Genomic DNA, 25,336 nt, shown 5'->3' with positions numbered 1-25,336 from the left:
AAAACGTGTTTCAAGATAATCGTATGACAACTCGTTCCAAAACTGTACCCTGAACCCTGGGGTCCCCCCTCCCCTTACCTTCAACCTGGCCTTCCCCTCCCCTGGCACTTACTGTTTGCTGCACTTGCACAATCCGAATGCCACAAGACCTAGTAGGACCGTTTGTTTTTTGTTTATCTTCCTCTGTTCCCCCTTAATCTTTTGGCACCTGTAAACACTTTGCTGTAAAGGCGCCATACCAATGTTCAATAAATAAAATAAAGGTGGGGGCACCCGAAAGGTCACCTGAGGAGTCAACACGCACAAATGGATTCCAGTCAATCTATACGATACGATCTGCATAACCTCATGGTAACTAAATGTAAGCCTGGATCACTGGTACGTATAGCACTCATCACAATGGAACACAGAGGTAGCCTTCCTGGGGTACAGCCAGCGACACGCATCCATCTGCAACAATCACTACTTGACTTCACAACATACATTACCACTGCCAATAGAATGCAGCTGAGTCCCAGTACAATTACGGCCAGCTGTGCCCATAATCAAGGGTCCTTGACCCACCTACTCTCCTGGCAGTCTATCACAACACCCATCCACTATCCAGATCTCCATGGGTCGCTATCGGGGGCTTAGTCGGCCCTTATCTACCTTTGTGTTGACTAAAAGCAATCTAGAGTCCTCCTTCAAATCTCTCTCGGTCCTCCAAAAGGTATTCACCCCACACTGCTTTGAGGCCATACCAATGGCATTAAGCGCTACTATACAAATGCCATATAACTTAACATACATTTTCAGATCTTACCACATGATTGGGTGAAAAAACGGTTCTGCCAGCGTTGGGATACACATGAGGATGGACAGAGGTTCCCAGGGCTTCTTGCTTTTTTGCAGACTGCTGTTCGTTCAGTTGCTTATTCAGCCATGTAATAACTGAAAAGAAAAAAGTCTATAAAGATGCAATGCCATAACAATTGCACTTGTCCTGACAATATTTATTTTCATCTTCAGCAGAGAGCATTTTTCCTCTAAACAAATATGTATACTCTCCATTCAGACCTCAGTTATCTTTTTTATGCTATTACATTCAACCAATCAATATATTTGTTTATTCAGCGCAGAGCCATAAAAGTAAATACAACCCAAAAAAAACATTTTCATAAAAACATTACAATACATTCTTGCCATATATACATACAACATTTTAAAACAGATAAAGATAGTAGAAAGAATTGGTTAAGACAATTTGACAAGTTCATTTAAATGCAATAAAAAACACAGTAATCAACAAACTGATTGAGGGAGAGAAAAAAATAATTGCAGCCCCCATAACTAAACTTTCCGTTGTATGGTAATGTTGCACCACAAATTTCATCATAGAAAGAGTCGGGCGGATGTGTCCCATATTACACTTTAGGCCTTAACAGCTAAGCATGATGTATACATTTGGCCACTCTATATATACTATGTCTGCATTGTCAGATCTTTTGCATAACTCCAGAGCCTCAACAGTGGTACGAATGCCTGATGTTCTTAGAAGTTTAAGATCAAGAACCATCAGTCCCTGTGTTTTAGGACAGAAAAACATGAAATGGGTAACTGTCTCTTCACAGGTACTGCAGAAAAGGCATGAACCTGAACTCCCTAGTCCCCATGACTTAGTAAACTTCACCAACTTCAATGTGCCCAGATGGAAATGAATATACAGGGCACAGGCAAAAAAGGGGTTAATGAGATACAGGTATTCTTCGAACCCAAAATCAGATTTAGTTTCTACATGCTTCCACCATGCTCTCCCTAAAGAATTTGCTATGTAATTTACTTTTAATACTAATTGACTTTGGCTGGTTTATCTGCATGGGTTGTAACATGGGTTGTAACAATGTGTTCTGCTCATTCAAGTTAAAAAGACCTTTCCTAATATGAACAAGCCATGGCAGATTCATAGCCCCCTCAAGGCTCATCAGGTTTAGTAGATCGTTGCTTAAGGCCACAAGTTCCGAAATCTGCCATAACTATCACCAGTAGACAATGGATTTTGATGCAGAAATGACATCTATGGGGCCAATGTCAATTTCCAAATGTAATTGAGGTTTTGGTGTACTCTGTGGGAGTCAAGAGAAGGTTTTTTAGGAATTTAATTTCCACAACAGTCAAAGATTTTAGGTCGGCATACCCCCAAAGTTCAGCCCCAAAAAGGGCAGCAGCTGTGGCCTTGTTAGGCAGAATCCAGTGCAGTTCCCTTAGGGAGCACTATACCAGATTAGGACTACAGGTGAGAGCAATAAATCCCCTTTGGTATCAGTCTGTACCACAAAGGTTTAGTTGGTAGCTGTGGCTGAGCAGTCAGACTTATCTCAAGAGGGAGATGAGGAGTATTCAGGGTTTACACAATAGGTCTACTTGACTATGGTACAAGGAAGCACTGACCAAAGCTTGGTATTAAAAAGGTAGTTATATATTTATTTTACACACTTCTAATAAAACACATGTATCACAGTCATCAAGCAAGTTAAATTAAGTCAAAGGAAAAATATACACACTCCCGAGTTGAATTGTAGACCAAGTGAACCAGAGTGAAAACTGAGCAAAACGGCACAGCGGAAACTACACACAAGGGATCCTCTAACAATTCCTCACAAGGGAGTGAAAACACAAGGTATCTAGAAATAGTTTCTCATACACCCTAGCAACACTTCCCATTAGTTTGTGAACCAGTTTAGCAAGACAGTGCATCAGTATAGTCAATACTTAAAATGAAAACTGAGCAAAATGGCATTTCACAATGTTTAACAATGGGAAGGAAAGGGTAGTTAAAAGAAATAGGTGCACCAACACAGTTCTCAGTGAGAATCAATCTAAAGAAAGCAGATCTAACAAATGTAACCAGTCTCAGTAGGCCTATGCCAGGGTCAGGGGTACCGGGCAAGGGCCCAGGAGCAAAATGTTCTTGTAGCTGCAGTCAAGTCTTTGGTTAATGAATTTGAAAAGGTGGTTGCAGAAGTTGAAAAGACAATGTTAAGAGGGAGGGCATCAAACCCAACAGGTCGGTAAAGGATTTAAAACACCTTTAGCACTACCGCGAAGAAAGGGCGGCCTGGCGGACCAATGTACCTTAAAATGAAGAAGTGGCTCCTGCGGTGGCGGTTGTTCCGGGTAGTTCCTGCAGTTCGGGTGATCCAGCAGAGGAAGAGAGGATCTCGTCATGGAGGAAGGTTCGAGTTACTGCACTACCCAGGGATGAAACCAGCCGCGGTGCAGCCCGACGAATAAAAGGTACGCTCCTTTAAATCGCGGTCCGGGTGGACTGGTGCCTGGCTATCCGGCCTCCGAGTACAGGGTATGGGGGATTCAACCAAGGCAGGTCGAGGAAGGCGATTGGCAAACTGGTTGGCCCCACCAGCGTAAGGGAAGAAGGCTCTTGCAGATGAAGATCTTCTCTCGTCGTGTGGAGAAAAGTGGTGAGACGCTGCAGCAGGGCTTCACCGGTGGTTCAGTCATTGCAGATGTCTTTGGCTTCTCTCCTCTTCGGCTTCTTAGTTCCAGTGCCGACGTCTTGCTCTTCCAGTCCTCAGGACCCTGTTTTTATGCAAAAAGATCCCCATTCATACAGCCTAGCTGTCACTCACACAGTGGCGTGGTCATCTTGGCGGGAGACCCTCCAGCCTATCAGGATAGAGTGAGACATGGGTTGCTGAGGCAATCCTGTCCAGGGATCCTACTCCCCCTCCCACACAATGGACCCACCCCAGACTCAGTGGCGCCGAAAGGAGGGCTTCTCGGCAGAAGCCTGCCAAAAGGACAAACAAAGGATCCCCGACCTGGGTTAGGAGTTTAGAGAAAGACACGAGAAAGAAGTTATATTAAAGTTCTGGCAAATAAAACCTACCGGAGCAAAGTTAATATTAAAATGCACCGGCGGTATGTTAGAGGCTGTCAGAAAAGGTGGTAGCCTCGAACAATGGGAAAATCCCATAGGGAAATATTCGCGGTGGAATATTTATGGTAGTAACCACTGCCACCAGCCAGAAACTTTTGACAGAGGGACTGTAGGGTACCCTCTCGAAAATGAACATAGGGGAAAAACTATTAACCCCTTCCAGTACCTCCATAGTAAGATGGGTTGTACTGGTTTAGTTCATAGGATTTGACTAGTAAAGTCAATGGGGACTTTACATGCCCTAGGAGACAGTAGTCAGTCCCAGGGTATAGAGTCTATGTTTGGGGGTCGCTACGACACCCCTGTGTTACTGCACTGAGGGTGCTGTGTAACACATGTGAATAAAGATGGTTCCTATGGGGTTGAGAAAGATCCCAAAGGCATTAAACACAAAAATAGCCTAGAACACACATAGCAAAAATGCCTAAGAGTGGGAAAAAGAGTCTCACTCTTAGCAGGTAAAAAGAAACAAACCCTTCAAATCCAGCAAAGCTGCTGGGGGACTCTATAGGTAAGGGAAATTAGCCATAAAATGAGAATTCTCCCTAACAGGCCTGTTTCCTATACAGTGCAGGGCTGGTGATATGGCCCTTCCAACATGCCTGTTGAAAAAGGCACGCATCGCACCACTTAATTTTTCCAATGTGACCGCAGACTAGAACCACTAGCTTGTCTATTTGCCACTCTCATGAAATCGTATGATAACCTGTTGCAAAATGGTACCCTCCAACCTGGCGTCAAATGCAACTGTTTTTAAAACTTGGGCTTAAACACCAGCGTCTTTGTTTTGTCGGTGTTCAAGCTTCGTTTTAGTTCCTCACATTTCTTCGTGAAGAAGGCCAATGATTATCTCAGTCCCTGTGGGGTTGTGGATAAGATCACAGCATTGTCCAGAAAGAAGAGACCAGGATATTTACTTAGGCACAACTTTGGGGATACTTTACCTTCCACAAGCAACCATTTAATTACCTCTCTGTATACACAAAATAGAAGAGGGGCCAAGACACATCCCTGTTTTACCCCTATGGTGACAACAAATTGTTCAGTGACCTCTCCCCGCCCAGCCCCACTCTAGCAACTGCCTTGTTTTTCTTATACAATGTTCCTTTTAGCCAGCACTTGCCAGAGGAGATCCTGTGGGACAGTGTTGAATGCCGTCCTAAGGTCCACAAAGTGATATACCATCTCATTTTCCTTAGGATGGTGTTGGATACCATTTCACATCCCCTTGGTGTTGGGATGTGAAATGGTAACCCTGCTCTGCCGGATAGGGATACCCCTGTTGATCCGGGTACCAGCTATCCCTGTACCCTGGAGCTCTGCATTATAGCGTGGGCAAGGACAGTTCTCATCCGGCCTGTGTAGCCATTTCTGAAGGCTACGATGAGTATGGCGTGCGAGGACGAACATTTGAAGCTGCACTGCCTGACGCGTGGCTGGCTGCCATTTTGTGCACCTGTCCTGGTAGAACTGCATATGACAACTGGGTTTGGCACAGTGTGTCTTGTTCTAGCCCTCTAAGAGGTCTCGGACGACATTGTGTAGTGGGTTTCGGAAGATGCGCCGCTAGTGCAAACGCCGTCAGTCGACCGACTGGTAGCCTAGCGCTGCGAGAAGGAGCCCCCTCAGCCGTATGCCCAGTCATAGAACTCATAGGGCCTCTTGCACGTGCGTATGGTAGAAGAGCTTTTGTGACCCTCTGTGCCAGGCCCGCAAGGACCTCATGATCGCACAGCACGGAAGCCAGTAGCTTTGTGAGCCTCAGGTCTGAAACCGGGGTACTAGAGTCTGAGCCACCCGTCCCAGTGGAATAACTCCGCAAAAGGAAGTCCTTTGGAGGGGGGCCAAAGTAAATAATGGACTTACTTTTTCCTTGTCCTGTGATTGGGAGGACTTGCCGACGAAGGCTTTGATGTGATACGACAGAAATGGAGAATATTTCCCTCCACATTGCTAATCTATTCTTCAGAAGCCTCTACATTCGGGCGCTGCAAGTGGCGCCCGCATCCCACCACTCAATCAAAGTAACTTAATTCGGCTGTCAGGCCAAAGTACATTCTAACATAGCAAAACAAAGTAAACTATCAATACATCGTAACAAAATAAAGGTCAACTTAGAATTAGTTCTGGCCCCCCCCGCCCCCCCAAGTCTTACAGGTCACAATCAGGGGCATTAATTCAGAGCAGGGCAAAACCCCTCTTCTTTACAGTTCTAGACCCCACAAGACTGGAGCCATTGCAACTGCCATTTTTTATTTTCCCCCCAGTGGTATAGTGATGGCACCAGGCAGAACATGAATATGTGTGATGCTTCCGGGAGAATAGACTGTACTAAAACAAGCATGGGGGCTCATTATGATCTTACTGTTTGTAATCCGGATCTTGATTCTATCCAAAACGCCATTGGCCACACTCTGGCCCCAAAATTCCAATTTGACAGTCGCAGAAACGGTCACCCTTGTTACTCTTTCTAAAGCAGCTTATTATGGTATCCCTAGCCACAAAAGCACAGCCCCTCGCAGTACGGAGACAATGCAAGCACTTATTTGAAAGTGCATCCCATGGCTCTCATTGATTAAGAAGTAATTTAGGAACCCCATGAAGGAATACTGTGCCCCTCCTAGGCCCCCCATGGGTTTTGTGACTGAACCTGCATTCCCTAATGCGAGGTCTGCGTACTCTGTATTCCGCAGCACTAAGTCCACTGATTCCCATTGACTTTGTATCCATGTCTTCCCATGTTTCATACATAGTGTTGACGTTGGGAGCCTTCATGACATCCCTGAATATGGACTGCTGGACAACTTGAGCACTGGGTTGTTTAGCGGCGATACGTTGGGGAGAATCATCCTCATCTTCGGTAATCAAGGGACAATTTGTATCTAGAACATCGTGTGGCTCCTCCGGTGCTTTATATGACCTTATTTCACTCAAAGAGCCAGTATGAGGCACTCCACAGAGCCCCTCCTCCTCTCCCTTGAGCGTCTATCAAGACCATTAACAGCTTTTTTATATCTTCAAGTTCAGAGGACACTTGCTTTCAGTTACACCCTTGGGCGATACATACCTCCTTTTTAGATTGATCGGCATTGGGCATAGAACATTGGTCTGTTTGCTTAAGGCCCCTTAGTGGGGTTAAGCAGAGAAATGAGCTTTCCCTGAGCCGAAGTTCACCATGTTCCCGCTCCAAACTCTACTAGAGAGGGAAGGCCCGTCTTCAGATACATCATCAGTCTCCAAGGCTGTTTGTGCCGAATGTTTCATGGGGCTGAGAATCTCTGCTGATGTAGACAGGGTGTCAAACACTTGGATCGGGCCAGACACAGGCAGAGTCTCAGGGACCAGGCAAATGCTCCTATAAAGGTTCTTAGTTGGGATACCCTCCTCCGGTAATCGAGAGGGGTGACAGCTTGTGAGCAGGGCTGAAGTGTCATCTCCCACCGCTACTGCTGGTCGTGGCACCACCTCATGGCTAATCAGCTCTGATGTAGGATAGAAAGTGGTCGCATTAGTAAAGTCAGGGAAGGTGGCAGGGGGTGTATAGGGCAAAAGAGGTTAAGGCAAAGTTGTCAGGTTGGAGTCATTTCCACTGCCCTAATCTTTGCCCATATCTTTATCACTGCAGGTAAGCGGTCCCAGTGTAATCAAAAGGCCCCTCTGGAGGGTCAGCATGAATTCTGTGAATTGGATTTTCTGTAGAACAAGTACCATTCAAACCCCCCGGGGTGCTGGTGGTCACTCCACCGACATGGGCTCTTATTTCGTTCTCCGGCCACCCCTCCACCCCCCCATGACATCCTGATTAGACTCAAGGAACAGGTGGATTTCTTTTTTCAAGAAATAAGCCTCTCCCCTGGGCTTGGTAGGGCTGTGATCTTTTATTGCAAACGATGCATCATCAACCACACCTCGTCGAGGGAGGTGGGTTCCCAGTTTTCGCCTCACAGTCAGTATCTTGTGTTTAGACTCTGGGCATTCCTCCATACTAAGATAAGAAATAGGCAGCATATGGTATAAGTTTGTTAAGGGACTCCTGACGACTTCGTGGGGGGGGCTGAGGGGGGAACTTGCCAAGTAGCCCACAAGCTGGGACTAAATCCAAAAGTCACCACAGTTGCTATTTCCTTTGGTCTCGTGCCAACCCCCCTCACCTAGTGATGTGCCTCCAGTAGGATTCTTCAGTTGCTGTGCTGTACCTAGGGCCCAGTACTTGGGAGTCAGATGTAAGATGAGATATAACGTCACTGACTTGGTAGGGCACGCTCTCCCTGCTGGGCACGAAACACCCTCCGGGGGCGCAACACCTGCCCCCTTGATCCCTGCGGGCTGAAGTCTAAATACAGGAAGGGTGTGTGGCCTAGCCCCGTGATGAACTAGGGTGGCCCTCCCGGGCAAAAAACGACACAAACATGGGAAACAACCCCAAACCCTTAATCCCAACACACATCTCACTGGTGATTGACTCCCAGGCACTCCAAGCAGAGCGTGTGGCGGTTAGATGCTGGAAAGGAGTGGTTGCACAAGGCGCATCGAGTAAACCCCACCGACATGCACCGGGGAAGGCAAGGAATCAGATGCCAGTGTAGTAGATAGACAAAAATACAAAAAGGGAAGAGAAGCTGTCGCGAATTGTAAAAAGTACCCACAGTGTTCACTGTTCGGTCTGTTCTTGTCCGTGCACCGTCCTGCGGTAAAGTGCCGAAGGGCAGTGGTAGCAGGCATGGTCACGCCTGGAGCCACGCGCTATTCTACATTTAAAGGGGAAGCTCAATTTTTCACTGCTAGAAGGTTCCAGTCCCATCCCCGTACAGGGGACGCCCATACTGGATGTAGGAAAGGGGACGGAAAGTAGCAATATGGGCACTTATCTTAAAAAGAATAGCTTACGTGGGTCCAGGGGGTGTGACAAGGGAAGGCCAGGGGAAGGCTTAAATGGGCAGGTAAGCCCCACCCCTTTCAAACATGGACCATGCTGGGGTCCCGGGATTGTTTCATGGAAGGCCTCCATGGGGCCTTTCAATATCACGATAATATCCCTGGTAGTGTAGTGGGGAAAAACCTTTCCTAGAGGTCTTAATTTAATATTTATAACTTCTGTGGTGGACTAGTGAATTAAGGCCTTTTTGGGGCCTTTATTATTTTTAAAATCGCGGGTGGCATAGTAGAGGATCCCTACTTGCGCTAATCCAGTAGGCCAGCAGTGTTGCAAATGACGCAGCACTGCTTAGTGCTGTGCATCGCAAAAACAAAGAGGCGATGGCTGGAAGGTTTAGAATGAATCTTAACCACTGGCAATGCTCTGGGCAACCCTCCAGACCACTGTTCTTCGCCTGCCAAGCCATTACAGAAGGGGAAAGACCATATGCAAATCAGGCTTGGCCCCACCCCAAAAGGGGCAGTCCAGCCCGAACTGCTAGGCCACATCCCTTCTGGGGTATGCCCAGACGTGGATCCCTTGCTCGCTGAGCCATACAGAACCAAGGTGCACCTCACTGAGGAGGCCCAACAAGGCCGAAACATGTCTGAGGTTGCTTGTGTTTCCGTGCAGAGGGGACCTGGCCTAGCAGTTCGGGTTGGGCTGCTACCATTGGTAGCAGTACCAGACTGATTTGCATGTGGCTGGACCCCTTTTGCAATGGCGCAGATGGGCTAAAAAACGGTGGTGTGGAAGGTTGCCCAGAGCGCAACGCCAGTGGTACCGATTCATTCGAAACCTTCCACCCATCAGTTTTGAGGTCATAGTGCTGTGCATCCCCTTGCCGCGTCCTTTGGCTGGTAATGTTGCATTTGCGGCACCCCTTGACAAGGATGCTGCCATGGTCTCAGACATCTCCTAGGTGCGGCAGAGATCTCCCTGGCTCTGCTGCCAGCATCTGCTGTTTTCTGGGTCCGGCTGGCCCACTGCAACTGCAGGTAACGAGAGGTGGGGAGGAGGCCTGCCTACACTCAAGCATCCGGGTCGTGCTGGCCCGGTCACATATACCAGAAAGCTGTGCCCTACCAAAACGGACATCCTGCCAGACTGGGAACCCAGGCAGTAATATTTGGTATACTTGTGCAGCAAGACCCATGTAGCTGCCTGGCAAACCTCTAGAACAAGGACCCCTGTTGGCAGGGAAGAAATTGCAGCCAGTCCTCTGGTAGAATGTGCTCCGAGACCTTTAAGTATATCCTTCACAGCAAGATCATACCATTCCAAGATGCAGAGAATTATTCACTTGGGCAGGGACTATTTGGTCGCAGCCCTTCCAGAACGGGCACCAGCATAACACACAAACAGCTGGTAATCTTTCCTCATGTCCCTCGTCCAAAAAACATAGTAGCTGAGAACCTGCTCTGGATCTAGACGATTGAAAGTTCCTCTGCCTTGAAAGGGTGGGTTGGAGGAAGAATAACACAAGAAGATGGATCTTTTGATAATCAATTTCTGAGACCACTTTTCTGAAGGAAGGCCTCCCTCTCAACACCACATTCTCTTTAGAAGAAACCCAAATAATGAGGTTTAACAGCCAACACAGAGTTCACACACCAGTCTAGAGGGAGTGATGGGCATCAGGAAGATCACCTTAATGGTGAGCAGTCAAATAGAACAAGAATACAGGATCTCAAACGGAGCACCACTAAGGACACCAAATTCAAACCCCATTCCGAAACCACAAACTGGCATAGAGGAAACTGATGGCACAATACCTGTAAAAACTGCGCAAATGTGGGGATAGTTAAGACAGGGAACTGTTTAAAAACCGAGATAACAGCTAGGTACCCTTTCGTAGTGCCAATCTGCAGACCGATCGGGCCAAAGACAGTAAAGAAATCCAGCATAGAGGATATAAAATGGGGTCCAAATCCCTTTCCCAGCCCCAAGCAGAGAATTTACGCCATCTCCAAGCATAAACTGACCAAGTGGCAGGGCCTCTGGCTGAAAGGCGTACATCTAGGACATCATCTAACAAGTCACTAATACTTGTAGCTCAGCATTTCAATAGCCAAGCATAAAAGTTAAGACTGCTGCGGTTCGGTTGTAGAACCCGCCCCTCCGACTAGGAGAGTAGATGCACTCCTCCCCGGAAGGTGCCATTTAAGGGAAGATGGACATGTCCAGCAACTCCGGGTACCACCTCCTCCGGGCCCAGTCCAGAGCGATCAAGGTCAATGTGGTTCCGAAAAGGCACAGGCTCCTGAGAACCAGTGGAATGACGGGGGATCAGCGGTAACACACAAAGTAGGTGGTATGTTCAAACTTGTTCACAAGCACAGGGATCCTATCTCTCCAGGCCTGAAATCTCTGCATTGGCTCCCAGTGGCTGCAAGAATTAAGTACAAAACCCTCTGCATTGTCCACAAGGCCTTCTGGGGCCTGGGCCTCAATACCTTCAACTCGCTCTTCCTAAATATCTTCCTTCTCGAGCTCTTCGCTCATCCACCTTCAAATCCCTCAGGGTCAGTCGCTTCTCCAAGCATCGAGTTGGTGGTAGATCTCTCTTCGGCTAGGGGCCTCCCTCTGGAACTTGAGGAGAATCATATCTGGTTCCGGAAGCACCTCAAAACCTTTCTCTTCGCTTCTGCTTTTTCTCCCCCTCTCCCCTGCTGAATTTCTGGTTGAAACTGCACTGGTTACCGGACCACCCCCTCATCTCGGGGCCCAGGTTCTTCCACTGCCAGCTGCACACCTGCACTGCCTTCTCGGCAACCTCCCGCACTCGGGACCGTCACTGTATCTCTACAGTCGCTCTACCAGCACTTAACACTATGTCTGCACTTACCTTTTTACTTGCCACCAGCTGGCTGTACTTACTGTTAGGCAGAAACATGTGCAGTTCCCTCTGGGACCACTGCAAAAGATTTAAGACTACAGGTGTTAAGCAGTAAACCCACTTGGTAGCAATCTGTACCACACAGATTCACTTGGTAGCTGAGCAGTCAGACTTCCCTCAAGAAGAGTTAGGCAGTATGCAGAGTATACACAATAGGTCAAAATAACACAGTAGAACAAGCAAACATTGACCAGAGCTTGGTGTAAAAGAGATATAATTATTTATTTAAAACCACATCTAATAAAACACACAGGCACTAATATTAAGCAGTTCAAAAACACGCTCACTAAAAGATAGACGCTCCCTTAAAAGAATATTAGACAAGTCTTAAGTAAAGCCCCACTTATTTTCAGACAGCGGTGAGCGCTTAACGCAGATGGCATTCTAATAATTTGGTTTAAAAGGGAGAGAAAGGCAGAGTATAAATTGAAACAGATCCCAACACTTTCACAAGAACACAGCAAGAGAGGAAGGCAGAATCAAACCGTGAAGTTAGAGTTCAGAAAGCCAGATCCACTTTAAGAGGATCAGAATGAAATGTGTCCAAGGGCACACGGTTGAAAAGTGCACAAAAGTCTCGAAAAGGTTCAGAAAGAGTTGGACCAAAAGAAAGGGACCAGTTAGATGGTCAAGGCGGCCAGCCCAGTCCAGAAGGTTAAGGGATTATTATTACCTTGTAGCAATCTTTAGAAAGGGAGACCTGGCGGACACGGTACCTTAAAGTGGTGAAAATACTCCAGCGGGGGCAGTTGTTCCTGGCAGCGGATGCAAGTCGGTGCTTCGTCCAGGGGAACAGAGGATCTCGTCGGGGAGGAAGACAGGAGTCCGTTGCACTGCCAGGGAAGAAACCAGCCACAGAGTTCTCAGTTAAAAGGAGCAGTCCTTTTATTCGCGGTCCAGTGATAAGTGGCTATCCGGTTGCTGCGGTGCTTGGCACAGGCAATTCGACCACCAGACGTCCTGTGGTGCGAGGAAAAGAAGGTAAACTGGTTGTGCCCACCAGTCAGGGGAAGAAGACTCTCCAGCCGGGAGATCTTCTCTGTCGTCGGGAAGTGGTGAGTCGGTTCCGCAGGGCTCCACCGGTGGTGTCGTCGTAGCAGGTCGGCTCAGCTTCTCCCTCGTCGGATTCTCAGGTCCTGTGGCGACTTCTGAAGTTCCAGTCCCAAAAGCCCTGCTTTTATGCAGCACACCCCCATTCACTCAGCCTAGCTGTCAATCAAACATACTAAGTGGTGAGCCAGCCTGCTCACCACTTGGGCCAATCACACAAGAGTGCGACTTGAGTTACCAAGGTAACTCAGTGCAGGGTGCCTAAACCCCCTCCCACACCCCCTGTGGTACCCAGACAGAGTGGCACCACTTTTGGAGGCTTCTGTGGAGAAGCCCGCCAAAAAGTGGAACAAAGGGCTCGACTTGGGTTGGAGTCACAGAAGAGAACACAAACGCCATTTTAGAATCGAGTCCTGGCAAAAAATACCAACCGGCGAATTAATATTAAATAAATAAATCAGCGGTATGTTCGAGGCTATGAGAATTAAATAATTCAAGTTGGTAGCCTCGAATAATGGGAAAATCCCATAGGGATATATTCGCGGTCGAATATAAAAAGTAGTATCCACTGCCACCAGCCAAAACTCGATGAGGGGGGACAGAGACGTGCCCCCTCCACTAACAGACCCCGGGGCAATCGAATTGCCCCGGCCAGTACGTCCACAATATGATGGTTTGTACTGGTTTCTGTTCATAATTTGGGACTAGTAAAGCCAATGGTGACTTTACATGCCCTGGGAGACAGTAGTCAGTCCCAGGGTATGGAGTCTATGGTGGGGTGTCACTATGACACCCATGTGTCACTGCACGGAGGGTGCTGTGTAACACACATAGTAAAACACATGAGATCCTATGGAGTAAAGGACCCCATAGCCCATAAAACACATTAACAGTCAAAGGAACACCATAAATCATGTCCAAGAGTGAGAGAAAAAGAGTCTCACTCTTGACAGGAGAAAAAAACAAAACTCCAGAAATCCAGCAAAGCTGCTGGGTGACTCACTAGGTTAGGAAATTCAGCCTAAACAGAGAATCCTCCCTAATATCTTATCTCCAACGACCACTAGATCTAGGTTTATAGTATTCCCAGACCTGACACTGGTCCCTCTCCTCTGTCTCACGATATGTTATGCGTACCATCTTCTATGTAACTCATCGACCTGCACGATGATGGTCCTGCACATTTGTATACTATTACTGTATCTTGTATAATATGTATTATGTATTATAACTTTTACTGTATCCTGCATAATCTGTAACGATGTAAGCTTCGCATTATCCTACCTGCTGCGCCCTTCTACCTATGGGTCTGGAGCGCATTAGAAATAAAACAAACAAACAAACACTTACTTATTGTTGTTAGACTTTTATCCCTTGTACTGCACATTGCCCTCCCCCACTCCCTTGCACTCTCCCCCTTCCCCTTCCCATGCACTTGCGCGATCTGAATGTCACCTGGCCTAGTAGGATCCCTGTCTTTCCTCCCTCTGTTCCCCCTCCCTTGCCCCATCGCACCTTGAAACACTTGTGTATAGGTGCGTTATAAATGCCAAATCATATCACTCGACCGTCCATACGTCCGCAGAGCTGCCAGACAGGGAAATTCCCTGGAGCAGAGTGGAACTCGCACTTCCTGTTCCAATAGAACCAAAAGAGATATTCTTGAAGGGTTCTCCAGTGTGAGAAAATGTCCTGTAGAACTTCCCAGAAGAGCTCCCAATCGTGGGAGGCCGAAGTCTGTTTGCTTAAGGCATCCACTGTGACCTCTCGTGAGGCCAGAAGAGCCGCCATCAGAGAGACCCTGCTCTCCAGGGCGCAGAAACACAGTCACATTGCTTCTCTGCAGAGGCAAAGACCCCCACACCACCTTGTTTGTTGAGGTAACGCATGGTCACTGTGCTGCCCGTCAGGATCAGCACAGTTTTGCATTTCACAGAGGGGCGGAAAGCGGCCAGGGCTAGCCTTATCGCACTCGGCTCCAGAAAGTTGATGTATTCGAGACTCTGCAGGAGACCAGTCTGCTCACCATTAGGGTTGACAGTTGAGCGCCCCAGCCAGTCGGAGATGTGTCCATGACCACGGAGGCCAAGGTTGGCGAAACACGCCTCTCAACAAGTTGTTTCGGACAGCCCACCATGAGATATCCTGAGCCACCTGGTTCAAGACCTGAAGAAGGTCCGATATGTGACCCTGGAACTGTGACCATTGGTAACAGAAAAGCCACTGAAGTTATCTCATGCGCAGCCTCACTTCCGGCACCACATGGAAACAAAAGGCCATGAGACCCAGAAGCTGCAAGTAAGCCGAGGCATGGACTCGTTCCAGTCATTGCAGGAGACTGACGATCCGAAAGATGTTCACTACTCAATTCTCAAGCGGGAAAGCCCTGCCCAAGCGAGTGTCCACAACTGCCCCAATGAATCGGAGATACTAGAGCGGTGAAACTTGAGACTTTGTGAAGCTTAAGTAAAAGCCCAACCTGTAAAAAAGAGTACATCTCTGGATTAGGTGTTCCGACACTATCTGGGGAGCGAACTCGGACGAGCCAGTCGTCTAGGTAGGGAAGACATGAGTGCCTTCCTTCCTGAGGTGAGCCGCTACCACTGCCAGCAACTTGATGAAAACTCTGGGAGCCGAGGAAATGCAGAACGGCAGGGCCTTGAACTAGTAATGGTGTTGGCCCACTACGAACCTCAGGTACTTCCTGTACTTTCGATGAATTGGCACATGAAGGTAGGCATCCTGAAGGTCCAAGGAAACCAACCAGTCCTACAGATTGAAGGCTTGCAGATTCTGGGCTAGAGTAACCATCTTGAACTTGTCGTTGCGCAAGAACAAGTTCAGCCGCTGCAAATCCAGAATCGTATGCAAGACTCCATCCCTCTTCGACACCAAAATATAGATGGCAGTACCATCCCCTTCCTTCTTCTGAGTGCAGAACCAGCTCCATCACATTTTTCGCCATAAGCTGATGAACCTCCTCCATGAGGATGGGTTCCAAAGACAAGGGGGAAGCCAGAGGACCGTGGTCACTGTGGAAATGAGAGTTAATAACCCCGTCGGGTGACCTGTAAGGCCTAAGCGTTGGACGTGGTCTCTGACCATTCTTTGCTGAACAAAGAACGCACTTCCCACACCTAACCGAAGACGTGTGATAAAACACATCACTGAGGGACAGAGCCTGCGGCACCTCTTCCCCTACCTCTCAGGAAGCATCTGCCTCTTCCCGGGGCAAATTAACCATGGCCTCTCGGGGCAAAGGCAGCAAAAGGGTGAAAAACCACTGCCCCAAGATGACGGTTGTGTGGAGGGCTGTTGCCCAGCAAGCCCCAAGGACTTAGCTGTCACTTTTGATGACTAAACCGTCTGGAGGGCGTTGGCTTTAGCTTCAAACAGGTTGTTGCTGTCAAAGGGCATGTCGAACAATCTGGCTTGGACGTCAGCTGCAAACCCCAATGTGATCAGCCAGGAGTGGCACATGACCACCGTGCTGTGTCCAGCCCTGAATGCAGCATATGGCATGTCGCCTCCTTGCCATCAGAGACCAGGGATTGGAAACCGTCCCTCTTTGCCCGCTCCGGGATGTGCTCGTCCGCACTGGCCACAGCCATCCAAAGGCCGAATTAAAACCTAACATGGCACAAGAGGTATTCACAGCCTGCAGTGTCAGACTGCTCAATGCGAAAAACTCTTTTACTCTTCCTGTCCGGTGGAAGGGGCAGTAAGGTAGATGTCTTCAAACTAGATATAACAGCAACACCAAGCTCTCTGGGGAAGAGTGGGAGGAGAGAAGGCCGGGTCTGTTCCTTTGCCATGTCTCCGTCCACAGCCGGAACAGAGGCAGGCTTCTCCCATGCCTCCAGTTCGGGTACTTCCACCACCACATCGAAGGGCAGGAGCATCTCTTTCTTGGGCGCCTCGTCCAGAATTTCACAAAGTTCATAATAATAATAAATAATAATGATTTTGCATTTATATAGCCTACAAACCCTCGGGTATCGGAGCGCTGCTTATTAATACCCACGGTGTGAGGTGCTCATTTATTGACCTCGGAAGGATGAAAGGCTGAGTTTGGCCCCCGGGATTCGAACGTGTGCCAGCAAGCTTTGAACAGATGTCAAAGTGAGCGCTCTACTCGCTGTGCTATCAGACCGGATATGGACCTGGACGGAGCAGACCATCCCAGAGTAGTGGCCATTTTAGTCATCAAGTGCTGGAACGTGGCTTGGGGCTTTCCCGGTGTGAGAGCTGGCAAGAAATCCATCTCCGGGGAGGTGTCGAGGCCACTGGCCCCTTGCAGGTTCTCTGCCAGTGCCAGCACCTCCTCATCTTCCCCGTAAAAATCCCTAGAGCACAGAGGGTTCCAGCCCAAAAAGGGACCTGGTCATCCTCATGGATGTTGTACTTGACTTAAAAGCATCCATACACAGTGGAGCGTATTCCTACTGAGCCGATTGGCACCGATTATGTCGAAGCCGGTGCTGGCGTCAAGGCCTCTCTCTGGTCCAGGTCTGAGCACATAGGCATGCAGGAGTAGTCACGTCTAGGTACCCTGCCGTTCGCAATACACAGTGGAACCGTGCGGCACAGAAGCAGACGTCACCTGCGCCACAGGCGCCGAGGCCAGAGCAGCCAGCACCTTGGCAAAGATGTCCAACATCTTCAGGTGTAAACTCTCCCATTCCTCCGGTGTAGAGGACTGGGTCAGAAAAGTTACCTGTTTTGGCCGCTTAGGAAAATCCCTGGAACAGTGGCTCTTCTACTTTGAAGAGGAAAACGAGTGTTGGTGCAAGGACTCGCTCGGAGAGCAGGACCTCTTTCGATCTCCTTTCCTCTCCTTCTGCTTGCATGGACCTGCCTGTTCTTTGGGGCGTCTACCCGCACTGTGTTACCATGACTGAGATCACGAGCATCCGCTTTCACCTTGTGGGCAAAGGTGAATACCTTCAACGCACTTTCCAAGAAGGCCTTAAGAGTGCAGAGACTGGCACCACCCGCAGTCCTGGATTTAGTGGTCGTCGCCCAAGCAGTATAAACAGATCTGGTGCATATCCAAGACCACCATGTGCACACAGCTTAAACCCTGAGGCCTTTGATGGAGTAGGCATGGCAGAGAAAAGTTAAGCCCGATTAGTGCGTTCCCGATTAGTGAAGAGTGTGCAGAAAAAAGAAACCGAGGACACGGGGAGGAGCACCGCTATATAAACTGGCCCAAAATCCAATCTGCCATGGAGCCCAAAGAGGTGTCGGACGGAGCCGACTCAGAACTGCACTTTGCCCTCTGGCGGCAGAAAAGTTTCCTGAGAACAGCTGTGCTGCGATAGGTATATCACAGATGAGGAATCTGTGGGAAGGAAGAATACATTAGAATCCCATGAAAAGGGAGTAGGAATACAGAGGGAACAAAATCAATCTCTGTAAGGTAAACGGTCAACCATGCCAATGCCGCTATTAATGAATATGCCCAGGTTTCAACATTAAACAAAACCCTCTGGGCTACTGGAAGGTACATATTCGTGAAGTACCTTTGCACATGTTTGATTATGTTATAAAAATGTAAGTTAGTCACCGTAGTGACTAGAGTACTTGTAGTGCATAGTCCCCTTTCCCCCTTGTGGGCGTCCCCCAACATGGAGACAGTACCGGAACCTTGGGCAGTGAAAAATGTAGTACAGAACGCAGGGCGTAGCCTCGTGCTTGGGAACACACCGCCCTCTGGTGCCTCCCTCAATCCCCTTTGAGCACATTGAAAGCTTAGATACCTGGCTACACTTATACATATTAGCCCTCGGCATACTAGCGGGAGAAGGTGGGTGGGACGTATGTAGGAAAGGGAACTATGGACTATGAACACTCTAGTCACTACAGTGAGTAAATTTAATTACTCATAGGTCCTGTCCCCTTTCCTCCACCCTTGTGGGCGATTCCATCAAACAGGAAACATAGGGTGGAGCTGTGATAACCTGCCTCATATCCAGGACGAAGCAAAACGTGTCTTCAGAACCGCCTGATCAAACTCTGCATCGCGCCTGGAGCTGGTATGCAGTGAGTAGTGCCTACAGAAGGCCGACGGAGTGGCCCAAGTAGCCGCCTTGCTGATGACATCCCAAGAAGAATGTCTCTGAAACACGACGTCCGTGGTCTTGGCTCTGACTGCATGAGCATGAATCCCCTCAGGAACAGGTTTGCCCATGCCCGTTTACTCCTCTGAAATGGCCTGAACCATCCAACGGGCGATGGAAGCCTTAGAATCCTGAGAGCCAGGGGTGGAGCGCCCAAAAGTCAAACAATGCCTCAGACTTCCTGAAGGATTTCGTCCAAGAGAACAAACGTGAGGACCCTCTTGAGTTCCAAGGAATGCAGGGCCCTCTCTGCCTCCGACTGCGGGTTCGGGGAGACTACCGGCAGGCATCTCTCTTGATTCAGATGAAATGGAGAGACCACCTTGGCCAAGAAATTTGGGTGAGTGCGCAAGATGACCGTGTTGCTGTGAAAAGTGAAGGTCTTGCACGCAGACAAAGCCTGCAGCTCACTAACCCTGCAAGCAGAGGTGAGAGCCTCCAATAAAACACTCTTTAGCGTCACCATGCAGATGTCCACAGAAGCCATCGTCTCAAAACACTTGGTTGCAAAGCCACAAGAACCACATTGAGGTCCGAGACAGGGTTGGCTGCCGAAAACACATGCTATAGAGAATTCTTGAAAGCCCAGATGTCCACCAAATACGTGCAGCAAGTATCCATCTGAATTTCAGTAAGAGCCAGGTGTTCTGAAAAGTCCAGTATGTCATCCAGAGGACAGGTGAAAAGGGTCCAGACCCTTGTTGCAAGAGCAATGGCAGAACCTAGTCCATTTGCTCTTATACTGGGACCGAGTCAAGGGCCTCCTGGCCTGCTGAATGATGTCCTAGTTGTCATCTGAAAATTGAGCATGCTGAAGCCTCCGCTGATCAGGAACCATGCTGCCAGGGCCAGACTACCCAGGTCTGGATGTTTCACTGCCCCGCCCTAAACATCAGGAAACACCTGCTGGGGATTGGAAGATAGACAGGACCCTGGGAGCACAAGTGCAGCAGATCTGAAAACCAGGGCCTCGAAGGCCAGTGGGGGACAACCTGGATGAGGCTTTAACCCACGGAGAGCCGGAACTTGCGGAGGGTCCGTTGGAGCAGAGGGGTGGGTGGGCGGCAACACCTAACACCAGCGGCCGTGCCAACAGATCTGGAAGGCATCTCCCAGTGACCCCCGACCTGCCCATGAAGCAAACTGGGGGCACTTTGACATTCCAGATCTGTTGGCACGGCCGCAGGTATTGGGTGTTCCCGCTCACCCCTCTGTCTGCTCAAACGGACCATCTCCAAGTTGAAGACATTCCATGTCTGCGAACCCCCAACGCTGGAAGAGGGACAAGTAGTCTTTGTGCAACTCCCACTCGTATGTGTTGAAACCCAAACGACTCAACTAGTCCGCCTCTGAGTTGGTGTCCCCCAGGAGGTGGACAGTCGAAATCCAAATCCCCTCCTTCAGGGCCCATTCCCAGATCGAAACAAGTCTCCATGCAGAGGTGGGGGGAACGGGTGCCACCCTGTTTGTTCAGGTAAAACATTGTAGTTGAATTGTCCATCCTGACCAGAACAGACCTGTCCCTGAGCACAAGTAGATTGATATGCAAGAGGACGTCTGTCGTGGACCATGCTCCATGAATCGCATAGCCCTCCAGAGTAGCCCGGCTACCTGAGTAGTCACCACCAAGGTAGGCTCAGGACAAGTGAAGGGGGCTCCCACTGAGACATTGCCCTCCATCAGTCACCAGCGAAGATCAGGCAGCAGGAGTGGTGGTATTGAGATCCTGCACGACAGACCCGTCTCCTGATCCCAATTGACCGCCAGGTGGAGCTGGAGGCACCTTATCGTGATGCGAGTGTGCTGTACAGTGAGCACGCAGGAGGCCATCGGGCCCAGAATGTGCTGGAACCAAGTCGAGGTGGTCGAGTTGGCCAGAAAGTGTCCCAATGCCTTGTGGAGGGGCATAAGCCTCTTTCGGGCGTGGGGGAACACCTGCGAAACGGTAGTGTTCCAAGGCACTCCTAGGAAGACCAGTTCCTGAGACGGGCATAACTGATTTCCTCTGGTTGAGGGAAAACCCCAGCTGATGAAGGATATCCCCCAATCTCCGGCAAGAGTGCACCACCCCTTCGGGTGACTCCGCTCTCACCAGCCAGTCATACAAATAAGGGTATAGATGATGGCCCTCCAAGTGGAAAAGGCCTGCCACTCCGTTAGTCAACTTTGTGAAGACACAAGATGCTGAGTTCAGGCCAAAGGGCAGCACCTTGTACTGAAAGTGGTACAATATAATGGTGAACCGCAGAAACTTGCGATACAGTTCATAGATGGGCACAAGCAGGTACGCATCTTTGAGGTCCAGGGAGCATGCACAGACTTGGCAATATGCGCGTGAGTAATCATCTTGAAGCGTTCCAGTGGCAAAGACAGATTTAGAAATGACAGGCCCAGGACTACCCTCGGGTCAGCCTGGTTGTTCTTGGGTACTGCATAAATCCTAGAATAGTAACTGAAGGCTCTGTATAGTAGAGGAACTGGTTCTATCGCCAGCATCTGCAAGAACAACACGACCTTCCATATAATAGCTGGAGACTTGATCTGACGGAGAGGAGGAGAGGATGGTAGAGGCAAAGTAAGAGGAAGACTGAAGCCAGTGGAGACTACGGATAGAATCCATGGGTTGCTGAAGAGACGTTTCCAGGTGCCCTGGAACAGAGCCAAACGATACCTCACAGGCGAGCTGTGTTCCCCAACCTTGACATCACCGCTTCTTGGCGGCAGAGGAGGGGGAGCAAAAAAAACTTGTGGTATGTCCTCTGCTGCTTCCTCCTGCTGTCGCTGGGTGGCGTGTCATGCCTCCGTGTACCTTGGTCCCGCAACCCCTTGAAGCTGGAGAAGGCGCAGGGCTTGAACTCAGTCCTGCCATTGGACTGAGGGAAGGATTTCTGACCCTGTTTTGGCAGGATGGCCAAGGACTTGGCGGTTTGAGTGGAGGTTTTGTTCTTCGTCAACTCGTCATCGGTCGACGAATGAAAGGTCCACGTCCTCGAAGGTTAGATCCAGGATCCACTCCTGCACATCAAATGAAAACTTTGTGGTAGGCATCCACACCGTCTTGCTTATCTCGACCCCAAGGCACAGCCCTCTGCTGGCTGTGTCAAAATGGGAGACCCGAACACTCCATGAGGTCCTGCGCAATGGTCCGGACATTTGTCAGGCCGGCCTTGAAGGAGGCTTGCTTGTCAGAAGGGAAGTCTGACAGATATTCCCAGAGCTCCCGCCACAACTTCTGGTTAGCCGCCGCCAAGAGGGAATCTGCGCTGGCTTGTCGCAGATGCAGTCCTGCGATGGAATAACACTGCTTTACCAAGGACTCAAGGACTTTGTCCTCCTTGGAGAGGCAACTGGAGGTGGCTCCCATGGAGGAAGACGACCAAGACGATGGTTTAGAAAACAAAGGAGCTGCAGCCACCACAGAGGAATAGGGCTGTGAGTGGGACGCAAGATTTCCCCCCACCCAATCTGTCAGCCTAAACCTGCTGCCCAACTTTTTGTTCATCTAGGCGCTAGCCCTGGGTTTCTCCCAGACCTTTCTCGCCACCTGAAAGGACACCTTTCTGGAGGGGGATGCCAGACCGCATTGTGGTGCATTTCCCCAAGACCTCTGCTAGCACACCCAACTCCTGGGGGGCTTCCTCGGGTAAAGGGACCCCCAAAAACTGCTCGAGGTCTTGAAGGCAGTCATGAAAGGCCTTAATGGATGCTGAGGGCTCATCTGGGACGTCAATCATCATCGTCCCCTCTTTCCACACACCAAGAGGAATCTGGGCCCTGGAACACAGGTGCCAGAGGGGCCCACGCCAGGTCCGGAGCCACAGACAGGTCCAACGGCTATTGAGGGGGAGGCGTTGGTGGTACAGGAGGGGGATGGGTCAGGGTGACCGGTAGGGTATGAACTGGTGGAGGGACCGGTAGCGCAGGAGGAACGGGAGGTGTACACAGAAGAGGAGGCCAGGGCGGCACCACCTGTGGGATGACCTCCTTCATAATGTCCTTCAGGAGCCCCTTCATCTGAGGGGAGCGCATGAGGAGGAAGCACTCAAAGCGGTCCTTACCAGCTGCCAGGTCCCTAGAAGCCCAGTTCACCATTCCTGGTGAAAGCGCTGAAGCACAGTGTTGGCCAATGGCTGCGATGTGTAGATGGAGCCCTGAGGGGACCAAAAACCTGCACCATAGGATATGCTAGCACTTCCAGAGATAAGGCGGCTGGGATTGTCCTGCAAAGCTGAGTCGATAGGGGAAACCGCTAGCGGCCCCTGAGCTGGATCCAAGATGGCTGCCACGTGCCGCTCTGCCATTTTGAACCCTTGTACCAACTTGGGTCTTGCACCTGAAGGGTAAGAGTCGAGGTCAGATCGCTCTGGCAGATCGCGGACCCCTCAGCCGTATGGCCGGTAGTTGTAAAACCCTTACTCACGACATCAGCGCGAGCTCCGGTAGGCTGGACGCCCTCGGTAGCTGTGCTGTATCTAGCCGAGGACAGACTCTTGGAGGTGGTACTCGACGATCCCTTACCCCCTGGGGTAGAAGAGGACAAACTGGTAGGGTAGCGCCCCCTCAGCTTGGGAGCCCGTAGCCATGATCACCTCAGGTCTATCCAGGAGTGCCCGGAAGAGCCACTCGGCTTGGGAGTCGGTAGCCTTAGAGGCCTCGGGCTGGCCAGAACCTGTATCTAAGGCACCCCGATCTGTGGGAACCCCTGGGGAAGTAGTTGCCACGCTGTGGATCCGTGCTGAACAGAGGGCCTACCTTGTCTTGAGGAGCGGTCCAAGATACAGAGTCCTTAAAATGTTGCAGAGATCTGGCTCCGCTGTAACAAACGATTCTTCAATGCCCTGTGACCGAGAGCGCTGCAGGCCGAAAATGAGTCCCAGCGGTCGTCGGGCCCCAAACACTCTAGACAGAGTGCATGGGTATCCGAGGCCAGGAACAAGCAGTTGCATGATGTTAATGTTAAAGGTAGTGTGGGGACGACAAACTCTGGATCAGTTGGGCGCTGGTAGGGTATGATGGTCCAATGGTCGCTGTTGAGCGATTTAATCAATTATATGGTCCAGTCAGGTCTTAGTCATTAATTTAGTTGTTTATTTTTGGTTAATTAGCACCAAAGAAAACATCATTGTAGAAATGAATGACAATTTTCGACATGGTAAATCGCTACACAGCCGACGCGCGTTTCAACCTAAGTCTTTTTCAAGGCCAATTGAGTTAGGGGGTGGGCTTCAGGATTCTGTAGGCTGGTCCTCCCAGATAAGGGCGCCAGGGGGGCTGGATATACAACCAAATTAATGACTAAGACCTGACTGGACCATATAATTGATTAAATCGCTCAACAGCGACCATTGGACCATCATCCCCACCAGCGCCCAACTGATCCAGAGTTTGTCATCCCCACACTTCTTCTAAACAAATGGGAACCCTGGAGTTGGTTCCTCGACAAACCAGGATCCAGGCTGCTGGTCCGATTCAGAAACAAGAAAAGAGGAGGTGCGCAGGAGAAAGGGAGTCCCGCCACTAATAACTCCACCATTGCTAAAACTTTAATGTTAAAGGTATTTATATAGCCCACCATCACCAACGGAGTTGGTCTCAAGGCGCTCAGGTGGATCTGTAAAGAAAGGTTGATGGGGTGGGTGAAGAGGGTGTAGGAAAGTGAGAGATGGTGTACTGTTGGCAGCTTCAGTTCGGTTTTCACTGTGTGCTGAGCTTGGGTGTGCAAATAGGATCGAAGCAGGACCTTGTGTGCTGTTGTTGCGATCTATGTGTTGGTTGGTTGTTGTTGCGGTGTGGTGAAGTCTGTGCGGTTTGCTGTGAGAGAGGTGGTTGTGTTGGTTTTGTGTGAAAAAAGTAAGCAGAAATGTGAGGTTTTGGTTAGTGAGTTATATGTCTCATAATCCCCGTAGTTTAGTTTATGTATCAGGTAGTCACAGTGGGTTGGTATATTCTCTCTTGGTTTAATGATTGTCTAGTTTCTGTGGTGATATTGTGGCTTTTTCAGCAGATAAAATGGCATAGTACCCCAGGTTAGGTGAGCATTGTCCCTAGATCGATAGTGGGGTTTTATTATCATTACCCAGCTTCTTTCTATCTATTTACTGTCGGTAGTTCATTGGGTAGTATAAACCTCTCTTCCCTTTTCGGACTATCTAGTTTCAGAGCCGGGGAAAAGTTTGGCCCCCAGCTGGGCTGTTGAGCTTGGTGCACCCAGGGTGCAGGCATAAATCCTGCTTAGGTGGTGGAGTTATATTATCTCTCCCTGTTCTTTCCTATGCATTACTGTCTATGTTCCATTGCTGCCTGTGCCCCCGAAGTTGCCAAGTGCCATTGCTGGTTGATACCTTGCTCTCCCTTCAGATTGAAAGATGGGTGTTCATACAATTGGTGAGGATTGTTTTAAGTGATAAGTA

At 49.4% G+C, this 25,336-nt stretch overlaps 1 protein-coding gene across 2 annotated transcripts in view; it reads right to left on the bottom strand.

Annotated features, from left to right (window-relative positions):
* The window catches only part of SASS6 (SAS-6 centriolar assembly protein), a 1,114,399-nt gene that overhangs the window by 194,648 nt on the left and 894,415 nt on the right, over window positions 1-25,336 (bottom strand). For both annotated transcript variants that reach the window (XM_069641586.1, XM_069641587.1), the window contains exon 13: window positions 806-933. In XM_069641586.1, coding sequence (XP_069497687.1) covers window positions 806-933 — 128 coding nt within the window. The remainder of the gene's footprint in view (window positions 1-805; window positions 934-25,336) is intronic.

This window comes from Ambystoma mexicanum, chromosome 1q, assembly GCF_040938575.1.
Source record: "Ambystoma mexicanum isolate Mex_15411 chromosome 1q, UKY_AmexF1_1, whole genome shotgun sequence".
In the NCBI taxonomy this organism is placed as follows: Eukaryota; Metazoa; Chordata; class Amphibia; order Caudata; family Ambystomatidae; genus Ambystoma; species Ambystoma mexicanum.
The sequence above is the reverse complement of the archived record's forward strand: the minus strand, read 5'-3'. Positions and strand labels throughout refer to the sequence as shown.